General features: G+C 40.9%; 1 protein-coding gene across 3 annotated transcripts; it reads right to left on the bottom strand.

Annotated features, from left to right (window-relative positions):
* Positions 1-1,745: 1,745 nt before the first annotated feature.
* Positions 1,746-18,202, bottom strand: CNEP1R1 (CTD nuclear envelope phosphatase 1 regulatory subunit 1). Of its 3 annotated transcripts, XR_004618943.1 has the most exons (7): positions 18,045-18,202; positions 16,881-16,952; positions 14,779-14,852; positions 10,893-11,002; positions 10,717-10,771; positions 8,434-8,701; positions 1,746-3,109 (listed from the first exon to the last, which is right to left on the bottom strand). XR_004618943.1 is itself a non-coding variant. In XM_002914217.4 (6 exons), exons 1-6 carry the CDS (start codon positions 18,067-18,069, stop codon positions 3,068-3,070), a joined length of 378 nt encoding a protein of 125 aa, XP_002914263.1. In that variant the 5' UTR covers positions 18,070-18,202; the 3' UTR covers positions 1,746-3,067. The 3 variants fall into 3 exon arrangements, 2 of the variants coding, with proteins under 2 accessions (XP_002914263.1, XP_034493800.1); XM_002914217.4 differs by lacking the exon at positions 8,434-8,701; XM_034637909.1 differs by lacking the exons at positions 1,746-3,109; positions 8,434-8,701 and having other exon boundaries at positions 10,718-10,766.
* Positions 18,203-24,570: the final 6,368 nt, after the last annotated feature.

Raw genomic sequence — 24,570 nt, 5'->3', positions numbered from 1 at the left:
AAATATCCTTTCTCTTTGCATTTAGTCCACTACTCGGGAGTTTCAAAATAAGCAGAATTTCCGCATGGTTATCTCAGATGTTGACGCTGGGTAAAGTTCCAACGAGTTGTTTTCTTACTTTTAGGATTTAGTTTAACAATTAGATTTACAGAGTACGGACTCTGCAGCATACTTGATACAAACCTGGATAGTTGGCATTACGTCCATTTTATAAATGAGGAAACTACGGTTATATAATTTGCCTGCAATCACAAAACACGCAAGTAGCACATGTGAGATTCAAATCCAGACAGTCTAGAATAAGAATCTTTTTTTTTCCTTTAAGATTTTATTTATTTATTTATTTATTGGGGGCGGGGGAAACAAGTGAGGGAGAGGTGCAGAGGGAGAGGGAGAAGCAGACATCCCACTGAGCAGGGAGCCTGACTCAGGGCTTGATCCCAGGAACCTGAGATCATGATCTGAGCTGCAGGCAGACTTTTAACTGACTGAGCCACCCAGGCACCCCAAGAATCTACTTTCTTAACCATCACATTCTAAAGCTCCCAAATTAAGTTCAACACACACACACACACACACACACACCTTTTCTGAGTCAAGAGACTTGGATTCTGGTGCTAGTTCTGTCTTTAATAAGCTCCCCGGACAGCCAGAATGAAGGCACTCTGAAAATCCGAGACTGTCTTCCCCACCTGTAATACCGGGCTGGACTCAACCAGTAATTTCCAGATAGTGCAGGAGGCAGGAGAACGTGAGGGTGGTGGTAAAGAAAGGCTAACCTGAGAAGGATCCTTTGTCCATTTCAACCAGACCAAACTTTTTGGACAATGTTCTGCTAGAAGTAAAAGGATGAAAAAAATCTTTGGAACAAAAGTTTCTTTCTTGGAGCCAACAGATTCCAAGCAGTCTAAATCAAGAAACCCTTGAAAGCGGGGCACCTGGGTGGCTCAGTCGGTTAAGCATCTCCCTTCGGCTCAGGTCATCATCTCAGGGTCCTAGGATCGAGTCCCACATCAGGCTCCCTGCTTGGTAGGGGGGTCTGCTTCTCCCTCACCCCTTGCTCCTCCCCCTGGCTTGTGCTCTCCCATGCTTTCTCAACATGAATAAATAAAATCTTAAAAAAAAAAATCCTTGAAAGCATGCAAAGTATATGTATACACACAGGTGTATTTTTCTAGGAGAGAAGATTCAAGGCTTTCATTATTCAAAGTAGTTGATTCCTTCAAAAAGGATTAAGGACTTATACAATCCTTCCTCTGCTTTATACTCTTACAGGAAACAGTCAATCCAAATTTGTAAAGCACAATCGAGGAAACCTGCAGTTTCTGATGTCATTACACAATGATGAGTAAGACATACTAAAGGCAATCACAGCTTCATAAACTGGGTATCTACAATTGCTACTTGAAACTTGCTCTATCAGACAGAGTTAAAGTAAGGAACTAGCCTGTATCTGACACATGTGGTCTGTTTTTTTTTTTTTTTTTTTAAAGATTTTATTTACTTATTTGACAGAGAGACAGCCAGCGAGAGAGGGAACACAAGCAGGGGGAGTGGGAGAGGAAGAAGCAGGCTCATAGCAGAATAGCCTGATGTGGGGCTCGATCCCATAACGCCAGGATCACGCCCTGAGCCGAAGGCAGACGCTTAACCTCTGTGCCACCCAGGCGCCCCACATGTGGTCTGTTTTTAACATTTTTAAGCATTACAGACTTTCCATGAATCAAGGAAAAAAGCCCAATCACTAATGATATATAAAGTATTTATTTTTATGCACATATTTACCTACAAAATTTACAGAAAATTAAACAGTGCCGAATATATAGAATGCCCTCTGATGACTTTGTAGGAGCAGAGGGTCTTATTGCTGCAGTTTCAATAATAAAATCTGATACACGTGAAAGCCAAGATGAACACAGTTAAGTTAAATGGTAGCCTTGTTAAAAAGTTTTTGTCCTGTGAGTGAATTTTCAGCTTTATGTTAAATGGAATTTAAAAGACTGCTTGTGGAATAATTTAAACCTTTTCAAAATCTTCTAATAAACAGGTAAAAGGCACCTCCAGTTCTTTAAAATATTTACAACAATCCCAATAGTTTAAGATTAAGGGCAATTATAGTACAGGTGGCTAAAATGCATACACAGTATGTCATTAACACTCTCGGAACAGTGAGAATTGTGGACTCTAGTTGGGGCGCCGCTCCCAAGTCACCCCCGTGATGGAGCGGCTGATCAGTTACCCCCGTGCAACACCAGGGTAACAGCACGCCCACCACGGCATTAAGATCCAATGATCTAAAACGAGGACTATCAAATTCCCAGACAGTACATAATTTATAACTAAACTTGTATATTCAGAAGCCTTTGGAGTGTTCTCAGAATTATTAAAAAAATATCAAGTATATTTAGCATTGAAGGAAAACAACAAAGTGGAAATGGTTACCATAAGAGTGGCTGAAGTTCACTACCTGGTTTAACAAAAATGGTTTCTCAGAACATCTATAACTTCTCACAACATAATGGAGATGAGTCTTCCTCAGTTTACACTCAATCCGGTGTTTCTCTTGCATTATGATTAAAACAGAGGGGTGCAGAATGAAAGGCACGGCTATGCTCCACAGCTGGGTGTGAAGAGCCGTGGGGATGGCAAACAGATGGTCCTACGATACTGATGCAGGAGAACGAAGTCCACAGAACGCTTCCCTCTTTGACACTGGCATTGATTTGCTATTTACAGTAGTTTGCAAAAATACATTATAAAAACTGGATGAGGTTCCGTTTCTAAGTTTAACTTAGTAACATACAGACATACTTCATCTGCAGAAGTCTCTGCAGGGTCTGAAGTACTAAAGTGACACTAATACTGTAACAAGACAATCAAAGGTACCAAGCACGGAGGAGGCGAGCCACCATCATCGAGATCGTCTGGGGAAATATTGCACACTTCTTGTCAGCTGTTGCTATGACCTTCACTTATCCGACTGTAAAAGGAATCCTTTATGGCTTTTTGCTGTATCACTTCTTTGAAGAAAGGCTGTTTTAGGTCCCGTAACAATGAGTGCAGATTGTCACTGAACGTGAGGCCTAGGTTTTAAAATGAGTTTTCCTGTCTGGAAAAATGGGAGGGAAAAAAAAGTTTTTCAATACACACTTCCATGAAGATCGCCACTTGCCTGTAAACCTTGAAGAGCATTTGATGGGTACCAGAACACCCCTCTACATGAAGTAAAGACTGAGCAATTAATACTTATGTTTTCAAAGTTTTGTGTGGAGCTTTCTAAAATCTTCAATCCTTTTTTTTTTTTTTAAGATTTTATTCACGTATTTGACAAAGAGAGAGAGAGCAGCAGCAGGAGAGGGAGAAGCAGACTCCCCATGGAGCAGTGAGCCTGATGCAGGACTCGAGCCCAGGACCCCGGGATCATGACCCGAGCCAAAGGCAGATGCTTAATTGACTCAGCCACCCAGCCTCCCCTAAAGTCTTCATTACTTTAGAACAATCTATCTGATGAACTCCCTGACCACTGGCTACCTAAAAATCTGCCAATCAATCCTATGAATGAAATCCCAACATGTATAAATTCATGCTCCTTGTTAAATGAAGTTTATAAAACATAAAGAAATGTCTTTGAGCAAAAACATTTTTCCTGGGGTGCCTGGGTGGCACAGCGGTTGGGCGTCTGCCTTTGGCTCAGGGCGTGATCCCGGCGTTGTGGGATCGAGCCCCACATCAGGCTTCTCCGCGATGAGCCTGCTTCTTCCTCTCCCACTCCCCCTGCTTGTGTTCCCTCTCTCGCTGGCTGTCTCTATATCTGTCGAATAAATAAATAAAACCTTTAAAAACAAAACAAAACATTTTTCCTTTGCCAACATTAGATTTTTACTTTCAGGTGAAAATGTAAACCAACGTTTGAGAATTAAGACACTTATACCCTGCTGATGTTCGTGTAAATGGATAAAACTCTTCCGTAAGGCCAATTGTCTTTTATTTTTTTTAAAGTAAGTTCTAGGGACGCCTGGGTGGCTTAGTAGGTTGTGTCTGCCTTCCGCTCAGGTCATGATCCCAGGGGCCTGGGATCAAGTCCCACAATGGGCTCTTTGCACAGCGGGAGCCTGCTTCTCCCTCTGCCTGCCACACCCTCTTCTTGTGTACTCTCTGACAAATAAATAATCTTTAAAATAAATAAAGTAAGTAAGCTCTAGGGGAACCTGGGGTGGCTCAGTCAGTTAAGCATCTGCCTTTGGCCTGGGTCATGATCCCAGGGTCCTGGGACGGAGCCCTGTGTCAGGCTCCCTGCTCTACGGGGAGCCTGCTTCTCTCTCCCCCTCTGCCTGCCACTTCCCCGCTTGTATGCTCACTCTCTGTCTATAAATAAATAAATCTTTAAAAACAAATACATAAGTAAGCTCTACGCCCAGTGTGGGACTCGAACTCACGTCCCCGAGATCAAGAGCTGGATGCTCCACTGACTGATCCAGCCAGGCACCCTGGACCAACCGTCTTATTTTATCCAAAGAAAGGGTAATGCCACATAATTCAAATAATTCTACTTCTGGGAGTTTATCTGAAGGAAACTGGATGGGAGTGCATAAAAATGGATGGCTCAGTTGGTTAAGTGATCAAGTCTCGGTTTCGCCTCAGGTCATGATCTCATGGTCATAACATCCAACCCTGCATAGGGCTTGCTGCTCAGCAGGGAGTCTGCTTGAAGATTCTCTTCCTCTGCCACTACCCCACTCATGCTCTCTTGTGCATACTCTCTCTTGAATAAATATGTAAATCTTTTTAAAAAATGTTATGAATTCTTTCATTCAACATTTACTGAGTGCCTGCTATGGGCCAAGCCTTGCAGGAGATGCTAGGGATCCAGGAAAGAACTAGACACACTCCCTTGCCCTCCTGGAGTTTAAGTTCTGGTGAAGAATATATGACGTATGTAGTATGATAACTGGAAACAACTATATGACCAACAGGGCATTATATCATGATGCATCCATAAAATGGAACAATGTATAATTAGAAAAAACAGAAGCCCCCCTGCTTTTAAACGGGACTCCAACATGGGGCCTGAACTCATGAACCTGAGATCAAGACCTGAGCTAAAATCAAGATTCGGACACCCAACTGACTGAGCCACCCAGGTGCCCCCAACACAGACCTTAACTGAGACAGTACAGGTAAAAAGCCCAAGACCTTACACGCAGTTCATGTCCAATAAACGGTGGCTCTTAAAAGCCTAGTGTTGGGTCAAAGAAGCATGTTTGAAAACTTCTTAGAATCTTTTCTAAGAAGTAAATGAGTATGTGCAAGACAATATAAGACATCTTTGGCTGGTGAGACTCTAAATGGTTTCATTAATATTTTGTTACTGTTATTCTTGGGTCAAAAGTTCCGTCAAAATTTTGATCATAAGATTCTCACTTTAACTTCGTTTTTAGGCATTTAATTTTTTGTAATTCCTTGATATGTTGGTAGAACATTAATGCTAATTTTTTTCAGTGTTATTTAGGTATAACTTATATACAGTAAAATGCCCAAACCTTGTGTACAGTTTTGTGAGTTTTAACAAATATATACGTCCACTGCCTGGGTGGCTAGGCTGGTCATGTGTCCAATTCTTTTTTGTTTTGTTTTAAGATTTTATTTATTTGACAGAGAGAGAGAGCCAGCGAGAGAGGGAACACAAGCAGGGGGAGCAGGAGAGGAAGAAGCAGGCTCCTAGCGGAGGAGCCTGATGTGGGGCTCGATCCCAGAACTCCAGGATCACGCCCTGAGCCAAAGGCAGACACTTAACGACTGCACCGCCCAGGCGCCCCCATGTGTCCAATTCTTGATTTTCGCTCAGGTCATAATCTCAGGGTCATGAGATTGAGCCCCACCTTGGGCTGTGTGTGGAGTCGGCTTGAGATTCGCCTCCCCCTGCTCGGGTACTAACTAAAAATCATCACACACACACACACACACGCCCACATAGCAACCACCCAGATCGGGCTACAGAACATCACCATCACCCACAAAGTTCCTCCATGCGCCTTTCTGGACAATGGCAGCCCCACTCCTTACATAGATATAACCACTTCCCATAAATTCTGCCTGTCTCTGGTCTTTATTTTTTCCAAAGATTTTATTTATTCATTTGAGAGAGAGAGACATGGAGAGAGCACACACAGGGCAAGTGAGAGGGAGAAGCAGACTCCTTGCTGAGCAGGCAGCCCGATGCAGGACTCAATCCCAAGACTCCGGGATCATGACCTGAGCTGAAGGCAGAAGCTTAACCAACTGAGCCACCCAGGTGCCCCATCTGGTTTTTAAACAAATGGAATCATAGAGTATGTGTTCTTTTGCATCTACTTCTTTCACTCAATGTGTTTCTGAAATTCATCCATGTTACTATGTTCCAGTAGTTTGTACCATCTTATATTGTTATTATGATATAAAATATGTAGTATTCCACTGTATGAATAGACCACTATTGGTTTTAATCTATTTTAAAATACATGAATAAGACATTAATCTCATTATTAAAAAATCAAATACGGGGTGCCTGGCTGGCTCAGTCGGTGAAACATGACTCTTCACCTCAGGGTTGTGACTTTAAGCCCTATGCTGGGTATAGGATTACTGTAAAAATGAGCAAATAATTTAAAATTTTTTCAAGTATAGGTAAGCTAAAATCCTTCTTTCCATCTATCTCAAATTCTAGCCCTCTTACAGAAGAAACCAGTGTTAGCATGAATTCTTCCAGATTGTGTTCTACGGATTTACATTCACATATATAAATTAAAAAAATAAATCTGATGTTTCTGAGCCATCTGAATCAGTCGGCTGAGTGTCCAACTCTTGGTTTTGGCTCGGATCATGATCTTGAGGTCGTGACATCAAGCCGTATCAGACTCTGTGCCCAGCCGGGAGTCTGCTTGAGATTCTCTCTCCCTCTGTCCCTCCTCCCTATTCTCTCCCTAAAATAAATAAATAAATCTTAAAAAAAATACCTGGTGTTTCTTTTTTTTTTTTTTTTTTTTTTAAAGATTTTATTTATTTGACAGAGATAGAGACAGCCAGCGAGAGAGGGAACACAAGCAGGGGGAGTAGGAGAGGAAGAAGCAGGCTCAGAGCAGAGGAGCCTGATGTGGGGCTCGATCCCATAACGCCGGGATCACGCCCTGAGCCGAAGGCAGACGCTTAACCGCTGTGCCACCCAGGCGCCCCAATACCTGGTGTTTCTAATGTGCTAAAATATTTGAAGGTAAAACATACCACTTAGGACTTGTTTCAAAATAATCTGATGGAGGAAGGTGGACAGGGGTACACATGAAATAAGAACGGCCATGAGCCATTGTTGACACTGACCAATGGGTACAGAGTTCATTATACTCTTCAGTTTTTTGTCTGGAAATTGTAATAATTAAAATTTTATGGATAAAAATGATGTGATACACACACACACACACGCTGGAATATTATTTAGCCACAAAATAGAATGAACCACATAGATACAGCTAGACAGTATAATGCTAAGTGAAACAGAGAAAGACAAATACCGTATAATTTCACTCATATGTGCAATTTAAGAAAAAACAAAAACGACCAAAGGGGGGAAAAAAAAAAGACAAATCAAGAAACAGACTCTTAGGGGCGCCTGGGTGGCTCAGTCGTTAAGCGTCTGCCTTCAGCTCAGGGCGTGATCCTGGAGTTCTGGGATCGAGCCCCACGTCAGGCTCCTCTGCTATGAGCCTGCTTCTTCCTCTCCCACTCCCCCTGCTTGTGTTCCCTCTCTCGCTGGCTGTCTCTCTCTCTCAAATAAATAAATAAATAAAATCTTTTTAAAAAAATTAAAAAAAAGAAAGACTCTTAATTATGGAGAACAAACTGATGGTTACCAGAGGGGAGGTGGAGGAGGGTGGTGAAATAGGTGATGGGGATTAAGGGGTACACTTGTCATGATGGGCACAGGGTGAGGTATGGAAGTGCTGAATCACTACATGGTATACCTGAAACTAACAGAACATTGCATATTAACAATACTGGGACTAAAAAGAAAAAAACTAGAGGGGAGAAAAAACTTAAAAAAAAAAAAAAAAGATACCAAACTGAGTGTACTGTTTGGTAATTTACTTCTTGCACCTAACATGATGCCTTAGAGATCCTTCTATGTTCACATTTACAGACTTTCTTATGGTTTCCTATGAGGTGGCTGTACCACAGCCTATCTTACCATTCCGCTTGTTGAGAAACACAAAACTGGTTTCCATTTTTTCCCTACTGCAAAGGATGTTGCAATGAACGACCTCATACATGCCTCCTTGTGTGCATGTCATGGTCCCCACCGAGGGTAGATGGAGAGAAGTAGAACGGTTAGGTCATGAGGCAGGCCAATTTTACATTTTATAAGACTGATGAAAACTGCCCTCCAACATGGCTATCCCAGCGTACATTCTCAACGAGCAGCGCATGGCTGCGTCCACTTCACAACACCGGACTTTTCATTTCTGCCAATGCGACAGGTAGGTAGGACAAATGAAAACTCAGTTTCAGGAGCGCCTGAGTGGCTCGGTCAGTTAAGCATTTGCCTTCGGCTCAGGTCATGATCCCAGGCTCCCGGGGTCAAGCTCCCCTGGTCAGCAGGGAGTCTGCTTCTCCCTTCCTCCCAGCTCACGCTCTCTTGCTATCTCTCTCTCTCTCGCAAATAAATAAATAAAATCTAAAAAAAAAAAAAAAAAAGAAAAGAAAAAGAAAACTCAGTTTTACTGTGCATTTCCCCAATTACAAATGAGGCTATTGGTACTCCCACTTCTGTGATATGACTTAACTTTTCCCACATTTCAAATGTACTATTTACCTTTTTTTATTGATTTTTAATAGGTATTTAAATATTTTGTATTCTACCCTCTATTAGATATCTTACAAATACTTTCTTCTTCTTTTTACTTTTTTCAGTAACCTCTACACCCAACATGGGGCTCAAACTCACAACCCAAGATCAAGAGTCATATGCTCTTCTGACCAAGCCAGCCAGGTGCCCCACAAATACTTTCTTCTAATCACTGCTCATTTTCTTGCCTTCTGCTGTATAAAATTTTCAAATGTTAGTGCAAATAAAGGTATCTAACCTCTCCCATGATGGCGTTTTTGTTTTGGGTCTTAAAAAGGAGTTTTTCTACACAAGGTCATAAAGATATTCCTCTCTGGGGCATCTGGGTGGCACAGTGAGTTAAACATCCGACTCTTGATTTTGGCTCAAGTCATGATCTGGAGCCCTATGATGGGCTCCACACTGAGCAGCGAGTCTGCTTGGGTTTCTCTCCCCCTCTACCCTTCCCCCACCTCGTGTGTGTGTTTTATTACTTATTATTCTAATTAATCAATCTTAAAAAAACAAAAAACTTTCACATGTATTTTCTTCTAATGCTTTAATTATAGAATGGGTATGTCTTTTTAAATATATTTAAGACTTTATCTGGAATTTAGTCTTTTTAATTGATGCAAAGCGGAGATCTAAATTCATTCTTTTTCCAAATGAAAAGCCAATTGTCTCAACACTACTAGCACATTTCTTCCCTTTTGACTTGAAATACTATTCTTATCCTGTAATTTTTAAAAAATCGAGGTGTTTGTCTTTATTCTCTTCACTGATCTAGGGGCCTTCCTGGCTTAATATTTTTTTTTTTTGCTCTTTATTCTAATTTTATATACTAGGCAAATATTATTTAATAGTTTTTTAACTTGAGAGTAAAAATACCTTTATAAATAAAATAAGCAAATTAAATCTGTCATACTTTACATCAATACATAATTAATTTTCAAAAATACAGTCGGTTTATATGTTCACAGTCTATCACCTAATTTGAGATCTAATTTAAAATCCTACATACAGGGCCCTGGGTGGCTCAGTCAGTTAAGCGTCTGCCTTAAGCTCAAATCATGATCCCCGGGTCCTGGGATCAAGTCCTGCATCAGGCTCTCTGCTCAGCCGAGAATCTGCTTCTCCCTCTGCCCACTCCCCCCTCCGCTTGTGTTCTCTCTCTCTTTCAAAAATAAATGAATAGTAAAAAAAAAAAAAAAAAAAAAAAAAAAAAAAAAAAAAAAAAAAATCCTACATACAGAATATCATTAGATATATAATAGTTTAACTGTTTTACACCCAATAAGCCATTTTTGGCCAATAATGACCCCACTGTATATTAAATCTAACACGGCTTCAATCATAAAACACATCATGACTTTATGTCCTTAAGAAAGATTAAACTGGGGGCACCTGGCTGGCTCAGTGGTAGAGCATGTGACTCCTTATCTCAGGGTCATAAGTTCAACCCCACATTACCGTAGAGCTTATTAAAAAAAAAAAAAAACTGGCTCCCAGTTGAACTGTACAATACTACAGATTATTAGATGCACCTTAATTTCTGAGATGTAAACATGGGTCTTAGGATCAATACTATAAGGAATATTTCCACTATTAATCCATGTAGACAATATTTTTTTAAGACTTTTATTTATTTAAGGAAGAACGAGCACAAGCAGAATGAGGGGCAGTGGGAGCCCGATGTGGGGCTTGATCCCAGAACTCCGGGATCATGACCTGAGCCAAAGGCAGACGCTTAACTGACTGAGCCCCCCAGGCGCCCCATGCAGACAATTTATTAATATCTGATTTAAGTCAAAGCATTTCAATCCTTTCACACACATCTATAATTTTCTTATGTAAACAATACTTACATCATCACAAGACATATTATATTCTGCTAATACAGTTCGACATCGAGCAGCTATACTGAAAAAGTGTGGTCAAAGGAAAATTTATATGAGAATAAGCTTTTAAAACAACACCTAGATGATAAAGAAGGTGCTTTAATTTCATTCAGAGAATAAAAGTCAATTCTGGTAAAGGATACATTGATGGTGCAACGACCCTCTTGTGTATTCCAGCAAAGAACAAGCCTATTAGAGTGATACAGCTAATGGTGAAAAATGGGTGATTCCATAATGATGTGAAGAAGGACACCTGGAAGAGAAGAGTTTGAAATATAAAAATGTTCAGAATCTCAGGACAATACTAATTCTAACCTCCCCACTTACGCATAAATATATGTAACATTTTAATCATCTGAAATATGAGAATTTGAAGGATTTAAAATAACTATTTTTGTTTTACTGTGGCATAAAAATAAATATATCTTTCATATCTTTAATGTAGCAAGATAATATAGCAATATTTCCCCCATTCATTCCAAAGACCTGAACCATTAAAAATTCATTCTGATAATCAAAAACCATCCTACCAAAATTTTTAATGAACCCTTCCTGCTAAGAAGCAATTTAAAAAGCACAAGATTGGGGGCGCCTGACTGGCTCAGTTGGTAGAGCATGTCTCTTGATCTCAGGGTTGTGAGTTCAAGCCCCAAGTCGGGGCGTAAAAATTACATACGTACATACATACACACATACATAAAAGCACAAGACTGTAAGTTCCACAAGAGTAGAGATACTGTCTTGTGCATACTGTTCACTTGGTATCTGAAATAGTGCTTGGCAAACAGAGGTGCTCAATCAATACTGTTGAATGAGTGAAGATAAGGTCTCTGATCGGAAGTCAACGAGAACACAAGTCAAAAGTGATCTAGTTACTTTCCCTGTTAAAAAGCTTCCTTGTAAGAGTGGGGTAGACTCTGCCATTCATAGCCTGGTCCCAGTCTAGCCAGCTCCTGCTGCACCCACACACACGCTCCTCTTCTACGTGGTCTCATTAAGATGCAGCTCCAGTATCATACGGCCGCCCCCCCATGGAAGCAAAAAAAGTTGGGTTTTGAAGCTACTGAGATTTATAAATGGCCAGAGGACACTCAAGCAGGAAAAGATGATTAGTAGCTACCTATAAAGAACAAGAGTTTAGGGGCACCTGGCTGGCTCAGTCAGAAGAGCGTGTGAGTCTTGATCTTGGGGTTTTGAGTTTGAACCCCACATGGGGTATAAAGATTTAGATAAAAGTTAAAAAAAAAAAAGGGGGGGGAGAGCGCCTGGGTGGCTCAGTCAGCTGAGCGTCCGAGTCTTAGTTTCAGCTCAGGTCACATTCTCAGGGTTGTGAGATCAAGTCTCGTGTCGCACTCAGCTGGGAGTCTGTTTGAGATTCTCTCTCTTCCTCTCCTTCCGCCCCCACCCCCACCCCCCGTCGTGCTCACTTTCTCTAATAAAGAAATAAATCTTAAAAAAAAAAAAAAAAAAAGAATGAGTGTTTAGGAGAAACAAAGAGCTAATTTCATGTCTGGGCATAATCAGATGATAGCAGGAAACAAGGCAATGTGAGTATGTAGAGACAAGAGTCCAGGATCCAGGACTGAACAACAGTGGGCACTGAAGCCAGACTACTGTAGAATAGCACTATAGACTGAACAAGGAAAGAAGATGTGTTTAGAGTCTGGAAAAAGAAATCAAATGGACTACGAACTAAATGGGAGAAACAGAATTAAGCCAAAGGCATCTACGCTCCACTCTTATACCAACAGATGCATACATATTTCAAGACCAAGAACTAAACTTACAAAAAGCACCAGGTAGTTGGCCTAGCATGCTATTGGTTAAATAAATTTGTCAAATGAAGAAATGAGAGGCTGAAAACATTAGGAGGGAAGAAGCTTCCAGAAGGATGAAATTCTGAAAAAAGGTTAATATTCCAGAGGAATGTCTTCTTAAAACCTTCAAGGACAATTTGCACAGGCCAGCTAGATTTCACGTGGCCCACGCATGTAAACACATATAGTGTCTTACGTGTTAATTTTAATTATATCAGTCAACATCAGCCTTCTTTCCTCCATGGCAATAATCAACAGCATCTAAATACCGGTTTCCCCCTTTAGATCAGGCATTCATGTACTTTCCAGCTTGCTCTATTCCTTCTCTCCTTGGATTCTTCCAGATAGTCATGGACTGGCTTTTTAGCCTGCAACTCCTGCTAGAGAAAACTGCTGTTTAAAAACCCCCTATCAGCTTTGAGGTTATTAAATACTGAAATATAAAGAGCTAACCCTTAGGCTAATAGTTACATTCTCACCTAATTTAGAAAATTATATTAACTACAGAGTTTTGGGCCTATTTCAAATTACATTTAATTCTGTGTTTTATTAAGATCTCAACTAGCTGAAATCAGCTTATATTTTTCCCAATTAGAAGTCAGATTCATTTCCCAAGACAGACCTTTTCAATATTCTTGCCAGCCTCCTTACTCTTCCCCTGAAGATGAGCACCAAGCACAGCTTTAAGATCAGACTTTTAGAAGTGAACACACAAGAGAGTTTCCTATCTGCCATAAAAACCCCTCTATTAACATAAAATTCCATCACCCACCTTCCTTACCTCCTATTCTTTTATATCTCCACCCCAATGGACAAAGTCAAGGAGAGTACATGCTAAATAAATCCCTAGCTGCCAGAATTGCCATTTGGACTGCTGACAAAAGCTTTGCTATTCGGGTTTTCTTCTGTATAACCTAATAGGTTATAAATAAAGCTACTGGAAGTAGTGTACCTAATTACAGTTTAAAAAGGGATGTGAGGGGCGCCTGGGTGGCACAGCGGTTAAGCGTCTGCCTTCGGCTCAGGGCGTGATCCTGGCATTATGGGATCGAGCCCCGCATCAGGCTCCTTCGCTATGAGCCTGCTTCTTCCTCTCCCACTCCCCCTGCTTGTGTTCCCTCTCTCACTGGCTGTCTCTATCTCTGTCGAATAAATAAATAAAATCTTTAAAAAAATAAAATTAAAAAAAATAAAAAGGGATGTGAGTTTGAGATTTGAGAAAATTACAACACCGTTATTACCTAAATAAAGCTGCACTGAGGCAAAAAAAACTTCACTGAAAAATTGGAGACTACTGCTTCTCTAATAAAAAACCCTGTTTGAAATTAAGGCACAAGTTAGCAGAAAGAAGTAGAATTCTGAGAAACATGCTATCAGATTTGATCAAAAAGATGCTTCGAGAAATAACATTATGAAATCTTTTATTGCATTTGGTATAGGGATGTTCTTGTACAGTGCCCAATGGGAGATCTCTCAGTGCTTCCTATATTAAATTTCAGGACGAAATTTTTTTTTTAAAGATAAATGTGGAAAACAAAATCTTTGCTAGCTTATGGAACTCATACATGTGTTCTTTTCACAGGGAAGGAAAACCATGGAACTGTGACTTTATTGATCAGGTAACTCAGAGACTAATTTATAACCCAGTTCTGGCAAGTGTGATAGCCCACATGGCCTTGCCCGTGACCTAGTTTCCTTCCTGTTTTTGACTATCTAGTCTAATCTTTTTTTCCCTCCGATTTTTACTTTTTATTAATTTTTTTGCCTTTTTATCATGTTTCCTGCAAAATCATTTCAAATGTTTTGTGGAATGACAAAAGGTACTACCAAAGATAAGTCACAGAAGAAAATGGTTATTTTATAATTTTTAAAAGCTGGCACAGATGATACTAAATGAACAAACAATTTTTACACTGAAATACATACAAATTGTGAATATGAAACATAAAGAGATATGTAAGAAGTTCAGAAATGAATGAAAAGTAGTATAAGTGGGATATTTCTTAGGCTTTTTTCCCTGTAAAAGATACTTAATCTACAACACACAACCGAAGTTTTTCTTTAGCAAATTAATATAAGGCATATGTTTAATGTAACGATCACTATCACTACTAGTAATAATAGATAGCATTTGATTAATACTTTACAATGAACAAAGCACTGCTACGTTATCTCACTTAATCCATTAAAGATTTTAAATTAAAACTTCTACCTTCTGTGTCTCGGGATCTATTAACCAGTTCCAGGCACCAGTAGCTGTACAGACAGATACCACTATAAGAAGCACTGATGAAAGATAAACACGAAAATTAGTAACGAAATAAGCTGTTAATAAATTTATACTATACCACCAGTTCCTAATCAATGACAGCCTAAGGATACAGCACTTTATTAAATGGAAAATGCACTTAACAGAGGAATTAGGAAATTTGCTGTATGACCTTGAGGAATTCCCTTAAGTAGTATGAACCTCAGTAATTGAGGATGACATTGTCCCATCATTACTTTAGTCAGACCTTACCAAAATAAATGAAATTAAAAGCAGTAGGAACTTCCAGTGTGCTCTGTGATTTTGCAGATCTTGTAAATTCAAATTAAAAAACAAAAAACACCTCTCATTTTCTACTGTAAACAAACCCGAACAATGACTTCTTTATCAATGCACTGAGAACCCTGACCAGAGGATTTTGCCTCACAGACAACTGCCCGCTTTTGAATTAAACACCGGCTGGTGTCAGGAATGTGGAGCACACCGATCAGTATTAGGTTTTCTTCAGAGTCTTAAGGGAAGACCAGGGCGGGAATTACTGATGGTAGAACTCAGAAAAGTTTTTCTCCCCACTAAGTTAGAATTATTTTAGGAATTCTAAAGAGATCCTAAACAAACTGAAAGTTTTAAAACATAGTTTTAGTTTCATACCGAAACATATAGTTTCAGTTTTAAAACACAAAGATCAAGATTCACAGAGCAATAGAAACGTAAAACTTTATCAAAATTACGTTCTCAGCTCAGAATGGATTAAACTCAATTTCTTATAATGCTATATCTTCAATAAGAAATACATCATACTACGTGGATTTTTCTTTTGAAAAATGAAGCAAAAGCAGAATCAAGCCCACTGGCAGGGACCTCATACCCATACTTTTGATTGGTACATTAACCACGCTGATGTCATTTATACTTAAGCACTGAGACCAGGAATCACAGTAAAGTACGCGCATTGTATTATATGACACCACAGCATCACAGACATCTTAAAAGATTTTCAAGTAGCAATGAAATAAGTTTTTAGGGGTAATCTCTCCCTTAAACCAAAGAACCTGAGAATATCATTATTTGTAAATTCTGACCAACCAGAACTCTCACAGCATATAAGTAAAACTTTGCAGACAGATCTAATAAAAGTATTATGAAAAATCTTGACACAGAAAAAGACTCCTAACTTCAATAGGGCTCTCTGCTCCCACAAACTGAATTACACTTTGAAATAAAACATGTTTCCAACATGTGCCATCATACCTCCCTCCTGGCAGGAATTAAATTTCAGTAATACACATCCAAGAAACTAAGACTGGTCCCAACATAAGTTAGCAAAGCATTTCGCTTGCTGAGGTCATCACTTGTGTATTTATCTGCATTTCCTAAGTATTTCCATGGGGCAATCACCACCATTCTTTCAAATCGTATTTTGTAGTAGTCATGACATTTTGAAGAGACAGTTATAATGTGAATTTATTAGGATAGGCTGCAAAGCAACACAATCATACTCTGCTAAAATCGACCAAGGGTAATTCCAACACCTTTGCACGTATATGTTAAATATGATTTTCCTCGACAAAACATTATTTCGATAGTTTGTAGGCAAACTGTAAAACTGCTAAAAAACCTCCTGAAATTATTTTGTGTTACCAACATTGTAATATTTAGTAAAAAGGGCATGTATTTTAATGGAAAAATGAAAATCCATCCATATGAAATACTGTTCTTTTAGCATGGCCAGTTCCTTTTCTGAAAGATTTCTTTGGTCGGGATGCCAAGCTGCCTCAGTCGGTAGAGCCTGCGACTCTTGATCTCAGGGGTGTAAGTTCGAGCCCCACACTGGGTGCAGAAATTACTTAAAATTTTTTTTCCTTTAGGATACGTCGTTTACAAAGTTAAATATATTTTAAAACCGTCAAAACAAAAGGAAAGTTTATGGTTTAGTAAAGCATTTGTTAGTAAAAAATTTTACACAAAAGCAAACCATTGCCAGGCAGGGATGAAAGCACCAATTGTCAGTTTATTTTCCTTTAAAGAAACATTCAAGAACTTACTTCTCCAACGTCCAGTGGCAGGTTGCAAACAATGAATATATTCTGTAAGTCTCCTCTCAAAAGCCTTGAGATCTAGGTAAAAAGATTTCAATTTTCCAATTAGCCACTCTTACTAGTTTGCATCTGTTAAGATGAAATTTTAGATACTCTAACTGCTTCAGGTCTTACACACAAACTTACATGTATCACTGCACTGTTTACTTCGTTTACTACGACAGCTTTAAGCACTTGACAAAAACATTAGGTTTCTTTAATTCCAATTTCACATATAAGGAAACTGGCTGGTTCACTTTTAGAAGCTTCGTAAAATGGTATGTGGAAAATCAGCAGCAGCCTCAGCCGGCGCCAAAAGCTAGAATTTTGGGGGTTGCAAATAAAAGGATCAAAATCAGGTCGAGTTTTAATTCTGCTGGAACCAAGAACTTTCTATTAGAACAACGTATTCCCTAACATCAGTCTTCCAGGTCTATTTGACCGCAGTGACCCGATTCCGATTTCTAGCCCTTATGTTTAATGGCTACGCTATCCGTCTGGTATTGCTGGATTTCTGATTCGGCTAACGGGTGGGTGTAGAAAGACACTCCCCTTTCCTCCCACAGAATGGGTTACAGGTGATCTTCGGGGCACTATCTGAGCTTAAGCTCAGAGGCCTTCTAAACGCGGCGTCCAAGGTGCTCCTGACTGAGCGAGGTGGGCTATCGTTCAACGGTCGCGTCTTTTAAACTTCAAAAGAAGATCAAGAGGCACTCACTCCCTTGCAGGGGCCGTTACCAGAAACCACAGCAGAAATTACGGATACAACTCCCGGGGTCATCAGAATAAAATTAAGTGAAATAGCATACACAAAGCGCAAAACGCAAAATGCTTCCCAATGAATAAAAAAACAAAAGTAGCCCAGGGGAGGGGCTCCCGGTCTGAGCTGGGGGGATGGGAGAGCTGACGCAACGTCCCCCAGCGCCCGCGGAGACCACGCGCGCCGGAACCAGCGTCCGGCCGCCCCTCGACCCAGCCCCCGCGGCCCCCGCGGCCCCAGCCCCTTCAGTCCATCTTTCGTGGCTTCCTCTACCCGGGGCGGGGTCTCCGCTACTCCAGCCCTTCCAGAGCCCCGCCGGCTTCCGGAAGAAGCCCGGGACGTGCCCGGGCAACCCAGGAGGCCCACTCTACCTTCCGCCTGCTCCAGCGAGTTCATGTCGGGCGGCAGCTCCGGTCACCGCCGCGGTCCCGTCCTCATCGCAGCTCCACGGCCCCCGCCCGGCCCGCAACGCCAACTCCCACCTCTAATCGCTTCCCTCCGCCCCTTCCCGTCGCACCGCCCCTTGCCTACACCCGCTACGTTCATTGGGCATCTCTGCCAGACCCCACAACTAAGACAGTTTTCTATTGGTTAGCTCCTGCACGGGCCTCGGGGGCCTAGCGTTGGACGGTCTGCCGGAGGGACCAAGAACTGCTGGCGGCCGGGCTGGTGTAACGCTGGCGCCGCCTCCTGTCCCGGGGAGGAACTGCAGCCTCTCGGAGCCCGTTAACTCATAAGTATATTCTTAGTGTCCTGCCTGGTTCTTTCATTCCTCAAGTATTTATTGAACGCCCTTTACCTTCCGGGCAGTGTTCTGGTCGCTGACGAGGAGTACAGAAATGAAGGCGCTAACTCTCCCCTCTAGGACTCAACGGGGTACAAAACTAATTAGAACCCAAATAATGGATTTAGATTACAGTACCTCTTTCTTTGATAACCCAACTCCTTAAGTCGGCATTTCTCCTTTGGTTATTTTTTTTCTCACGTTACTCAATTTCCCCCAAAGTTACCAACTTTCATGAATCATAAAGAAAGCAAACAAAGCATGAGCCCCAGGACCTAGAACTTAAAAAAAATCTGTAAGGTATTCACTACGTTTATATTTAGTTAAAATGCTTCTTGCTCATTTCCTTATGGTCATTCATTCAAGAACTATTTATTGCATGATGTTCTAGGCACTGTATTTTATCAGGATACAATTATGAGCAAGATAGAGGAGACCATGCAAATAGTAATGCAACTTGGAACCTCGTGGTCCTGAGTTGGGAGTCTGGTTCATGACACCTTTTATAGTTCAGAAGTGCTATAGCTCCTTTAAACCCCACAACAACAGCTCTGAGTCCAAGAATGTCTATCAAACCCATTTCAGAGATGAGTTTACAGATGAGGCAGGTGAACTGATCAACTCTAACCCTGTAGCTGGAGTTATTATTGACCGTTCTCTCTCTCTCTTCTCCCACAAGGTACATCGGATCACTTAGCAAATCTTGTTGGCTCTGCCCTCAACGTATATTTAAATTTGAAGCACTTCTCACTCACTACTTCCACTACAGCCACTCTGCTCCAAACCATTATATAACCTGGGTTTACTTCAATGATCTCCAGCTGTTCCCCTGCTTACACCCTTGTCCCAAGCAGTGGTTTATAAAATACTGAAACATCACATTATTCTTGTGTTCAGAACCTTCCCATGGCTCCATACCTTTTCCATGGCTATACTTCTTTTTTTTTTTAAGATTTTATTTATTTATTCAACAGAGATAGAAACAGCCAGCGAGAGAGGGAACAGGAGCAGGGGGAGTGGGAGAGGAAGAAGCAGGCTCATAGTGGAGGAGCCTGATGTGGGGCTCGATCCCATAACGCTGGGATCACGCCCTGAGCCGAAGGCAGATGCTTAACTGCTGTGCCACCAGGCGCCCCATCCATGGCTATACTTCTAAAATGATTTTGACAAGTTACATGTCTCCTCATACACTTTTATTTTTTAAAGATTTTATTTATTTATTTTTTTAAGTAGGCTCTACACCCAGTGTGGGGCTCAAAATCATGACCCCAAGCTCTACCGACTGAGCCAGCCAGACACCCCATCTTCATACATTTCTTTTTAAAGATTTTATTTATTTATTTGAGAGAGATGGAGAGAGCACAAGGTAGGCAGAGGGAGAGGGAGAAACAAATTCCCCTGATGAGCAGGGAGCCCAGACGTGGGGCTCAATCCTAGGACCCTGAGATTATGACCTGAGAGAAAGGCAGACGCTTAACCGACTGAGCCACCCAGGCGCCCCTCATGCATTTTTATTTACTTTAAAAAAGTTGGGGTGCCTGGGTGGCTCAGTCTGTCTTTAATCCCCATCACCCATTGAACCCATTCCCCCAGTGCACCTTCCCTACATCAACCCTCAGTTTGGTCTCTACCATTAAGAGTCCCTCATGGATGGCTCCCCTCAGTGTTTTCCCTTTTCCCTCTGTTCATGTTTTGTTTCTTAAATTCCACATATGAGTGAAATCACGCGGTATTTATCTTTCTCCAACTGACTTAGCTTAACATAATACTCTCTAGCTCCATCCATGTTGCAAATGGCAAGAGTTCATTCTTTTTGATGGCTGAGTTATATTCCATTATATAACTATATCACTTCTTTATTCATTCATCTGTGGTGCTTGAAAGTTTTTATAATTGGTTATTTTCTTATATTCCTTTGTAATAAAATTATGTATCTAAATTACAAGGTTTTTTTTTTTTTAAAGATTTTATTTATTTATTCAACAGAGATAGAGACAGCCAGCGAGAGAGGGAACACAAGCAGGGGGAGTGGGAGAGGAAGAAGCAGGCTCATAGCAGAGGAGCCTGATGTGGGGCTCGATCCCACAACGCCGGGATCACGCCCTGAGCCGAAGGCAGACGCTTAACCGCTGTGCCACCCAGGCGCCCCTAAATTACAAGTTTTTTTAACTTAAATTTCTTGTGACTGATGGACTATATTTTAAAAAGTACTCTGGGGCTCCTGGCTGGCTCAGTGGGTAACAGCATGCAAGTCTTAATCTCGGGGTCATGAGTTTAAGCCCCACATTGGGTGTAGACCTTACTTTAAAAAACAGTATTCTGGGGGTGCCTGGGTGGCTCAGTCAGTTAGGTGTCCAACTCTTGGTTTGGTTCAGGTCATGATCTCATGTGTTGTGAGATCGAGCCAGGTGTGGGGCTCAGTGCTTAGCGAAGAGTCTGCTTAAAGATTCTCTCCCTCTGCCCTTCCGCCGTCATGTGAACTCTCTCTCAAATAAATAAATAATTCTTTAAAAAAAAAGTATTCTGGATTGAGTTATGTTATAAATTATGATTTGTAAAAAACCAACCAAGGCAACGTAAGTATATTACAGATACCAACAAATGTTAACAAATAGAATAAAATTTGATTGGAAGTGCATAATTTAATTAATTAATTAATTAATTGATTAGTTAATTTCTTGAGAGAGAGAGAGCATGAGCACGGGGAAGGGGAGGGGAAGAGGGAAAGGAAGGCAGAAAATCTTAAGCAGGCTCCATGCTCAGCACAGAATCTGGCACAGGGCTCAGTCTCATGACCTTGAGATCATGACCTGAGCCGAAGTCAAGAGTCTAATGCTTAACCAACTGCACCACCCAGGTGCTCCCCAAATGTATTTTTAATAAGTATAATTTTATAAAAATTAGGTCATGAACATTACGTAGTGCTAGAATGACAATGTCCTATAGCGATTCTATTCTTTTTTTTCCTGCTTTGTTGAGGTACAGCTGACAAATAAATACTGTCTGTATTTATGTATTTATTATTTATTTTTTGAAGATTTTATTTATTTATTTGAGAGCAAGCTAGCGAGAGAGAGCATGAGCTGGGGGAGGGATAGAGGGAGCAGGGAGTCCAACACAGAGCTCGATCCCAGGACCTCGGGATCATGACCTGAGCCGAAGACAGGTGGTTAACTGGCTGAGCCACCCAGGTGCCCCTACCGTCTATATTTGAAGTGTGCAGTGTGATGATTCTATGTACCTGTACGTCGTGGTACCTTGTGAAGTGATTGCTCCAATCAAGCTAATTCACTCATTTAAAATCTCATATTGTGTGTGTGAGATACCGTGTGTGTGTGTGTGTGTGTGTGTGTGTGTGTGTGAGTGATAACGCTTTAGATTTATTCTCTCAGGGGCACCTGGATGGCTTAGTCGGTCATGCACCTAACTCTTGATTTCAGCTCAGGTCATGATCTCAGGGTCGTGAGATCGAGCCCAGCATGAGTCTCTGCACTGACTGTGCAGCCTGCTTAAGATTCTCTCTCTCACCCTCTCCCTCTGCCCTTCCCAACCCGCACCCCATAATCGCACTCTCTTTCTCTCTCTAAAAAAAAAGAAAAAGTATTCTCTCAGAAATTTCTGGTATACAATACAGTGTTGTTGTTATTATTATTATTATTATTTTGAGTAATAACCCAGTGTAGGGCTCGAACTCAGACCCTGAAATCAAGAGTCCCATGGTCTACCAACTGAGTCAGCCAGGAGCCTCCAAGAAAGAACTATTATTTATAATTACCATGGTCTACATCTGATCTCCAGGACTCATGCATCTTATAACTGGACATTTGCACCCTATCATCAACCCTGCTCCATTCCCCCCACCTCCAGCCCTTGCTACTATTTAAACAAACAACTGTCATTGAGGATGTGGAGAAATTGGAACCCTTGTTGGTGGGTACAGAAAATGGTTCAGTTGCTGTGGAAAACAGTATGGCAATTCCTCAAAAAATGACCCACAATTGAGGAGCCTGGGTGACTCAGTCAGTTAAGCATCTGATTCTTGATTTTGACTCAGGTCATAACCTTAGGGTCGTGGGACTGACACCCATGTTGGGCTCCGTGTTCAGTACGGAGTCTGCTTGTCTCTCTCCTTCTGCTCCTCCCTCTCTCTCTCTCAAATAAATAAATAAAATCTTAAAAAAAAAAAAAAAAGGTTCACAACAGCCAAAAGGTAGAAACAACCCAGATGTCCATTGACAAATGAAAGAGTGAGCAAAATGTCATGTGTCTATATACATGGAATATTATTCAGCCTTAAAAAGGAAGGAAATTCTGACTTGTGCTATAACATGGATGAACTTTGATGACCTTACACTAACGGAAATAAGCCAATCACAAAAAGACAAACATTGGATGATTGCACTTACATGAGGACCCTAGAGTAGTCCAATTTATAGAGGCAGAAAGTATCTGGAGACGGGTAGAGTTGGTCATGGCACAACAGTGTCAATGTTCTTCATGCCACTGAACTGTATACTTCCAAATGGTTAAGATGATAATTTTATGTGTATTTTACCAAGATTTCAAAAATAAAAAGGAGTGCCTGGCGGGCTCAGTTGGAAGAGCATACAACTCGATCTCGGGGTCATGAGTTTGAGCACCACGTTAGGCACAGAGATTACTTAAATACATAAAACTTAAAGAAAAAGTATGATAACTGATGTGGGAAACAAAGGCAGAAGAAAAATGATTACATTTCCTTACCACCCCACAGCCCATTGACAAGTCCTTAAAACAGGCAGAGGGACATTTCCTCCAGGAGCTCAGCTGCCTCAATGCTAATACCTTGCTAAGAGCAAAAGGCAATCTTAGCCTGACCACCCTGCCCACCCCCTGCCCAGGATCTAAGTTTACTTTAACATATAAAAATTCTTTTGGAAATTTCCTTTATCTCTAACCCCCCCCCCCCATATATATGTTAGCTATCATCCCAGGAGCATATGGCCCACTGATATACATCCGAAGGGACTCATGACTAAGGTTTTCTTAGACGGTAATAAATGACCTTTTCCCAACAATAGCTAGCCCCCTCAAGGTCCTGCAAACCTTGCTTCCAAAATTCCTTAGAGACTTACACTATCCCTAACCCCTCCTAAGTTGAAAGTATATAATGGGCCACTCCTCACGACCCGGGGGTGCGGATCTTTCTGCCCCCAGGTCCTGTCCCTGTACTTTAATAAAACCACCTTTTTGCACCAAAGATGTCTCAAGAATTCTTTCTTTGCCATTGGCTTCGAACCCTAAAGTCTTTCGTACATCAGAATAACCTATCATCAAAAAGTATTTTATTGCTCTCTCACTAAATCAGGTCCTTCTTAGGACTGTAGCAACTTCCTCTTTTGCAAAAGGATTTCTTACTCTGGCCTTAGACCCTCTCACGCTCCTAGACCCTTGTTTCTGGAAAATGTATCAAAAAGATTTTAGCAAGAGTTATCAAATGAGAGCTAATTTTATGCAATCCTCTTCCACTTAGAGAGACAACTTGCTTAAACCAACACACAAAAACAAGTGGGAAACATTGTAATGTTAGTAAATTTAAATACACCTTTGCTAATTTTTTTTTGCTAAAAGTTTTTGAAAAGTAAAAAAGCTTTTATCTTATAACACACCTTAAATATATTTTCATCAGAAGCTGGAAGGAACTGGTTGAACTTACTTAATTATAGACCTTCTTCACCATCTACTCTAATTGCCAAAATTGGTCTTCATTGTAAAACCAATCAGCGAAATCACACTTTGTTTCTATCAGAAATGTTACTTCCTTTTTCAATGCAAATCCCTGAGAAAATCAACAGGAGCCAAAATTGCTTGTATCCAAAACGGTACTTCACTCTTCACAGAAATCTGTACAACATAAGAAAGCCCGGAGTGTAGGATGGATTTAATGCGCCGTTTCAGGAAGCTTCCGTGGTGCCCCATTTCGATTAAGGGGTCCTGGGGGGCAACCGGCTGGCCCAATCAGTAGAGCGTGCGACTTTTGATCTCAGGGTTCTAGAGGTTACTTTAAAAAGAAAATCTTTAATAAAAAAAGAATAATGAGGTGCCCTGATTGTGTCCCCCCCCCCCCCCCCCCC

The sequence above is a fragment of the Ailuropoda melanoleuca genome, chromosome 12 (genome assembly GCF_002007445.2).
Source record: "Ailuropoda melanoleuca isolate Jingjing chromosome 12, ASM200744v2, whole genome shotgun sequence".
In the NCBI taxonomy this organism is placed as follows: domain Eukaryota; kingdom Metazoa; phylum Chordata; class Mammalia; order Carnivora; family Ursidae; genus Ailuropoda; species Ailuropoda melanoleuca.
Note: the sequence above shows the minus strand (reverse complement) of the source record. Positions and strands in the feature narration are given on the sequence as shown.

Excerpts from the sequence above, each read along its gene's own strand:
- CNEP1R1 (XM_002914217.4), bottom strand. The coding sequence starts at position 18,069 with ATGAACTCGCTGGAGCAGGCGGAAG. Across the intron at positions 11,003-14,778 it reads TAGATCCCGAGACACAGAAG|GTGTCCTTCTTCACATCATT; the intron begins GTAGAAGTTTTA and ends CTTCTCTTCCAG. Across the intron at positions 10,772-10,892 it reads AGGGTCGTTGCACCATCAAT|TATAGCTGCTCGATGTCGAA; the intron begins GTATCCTTTACC and ends ACACTTTTTCAG.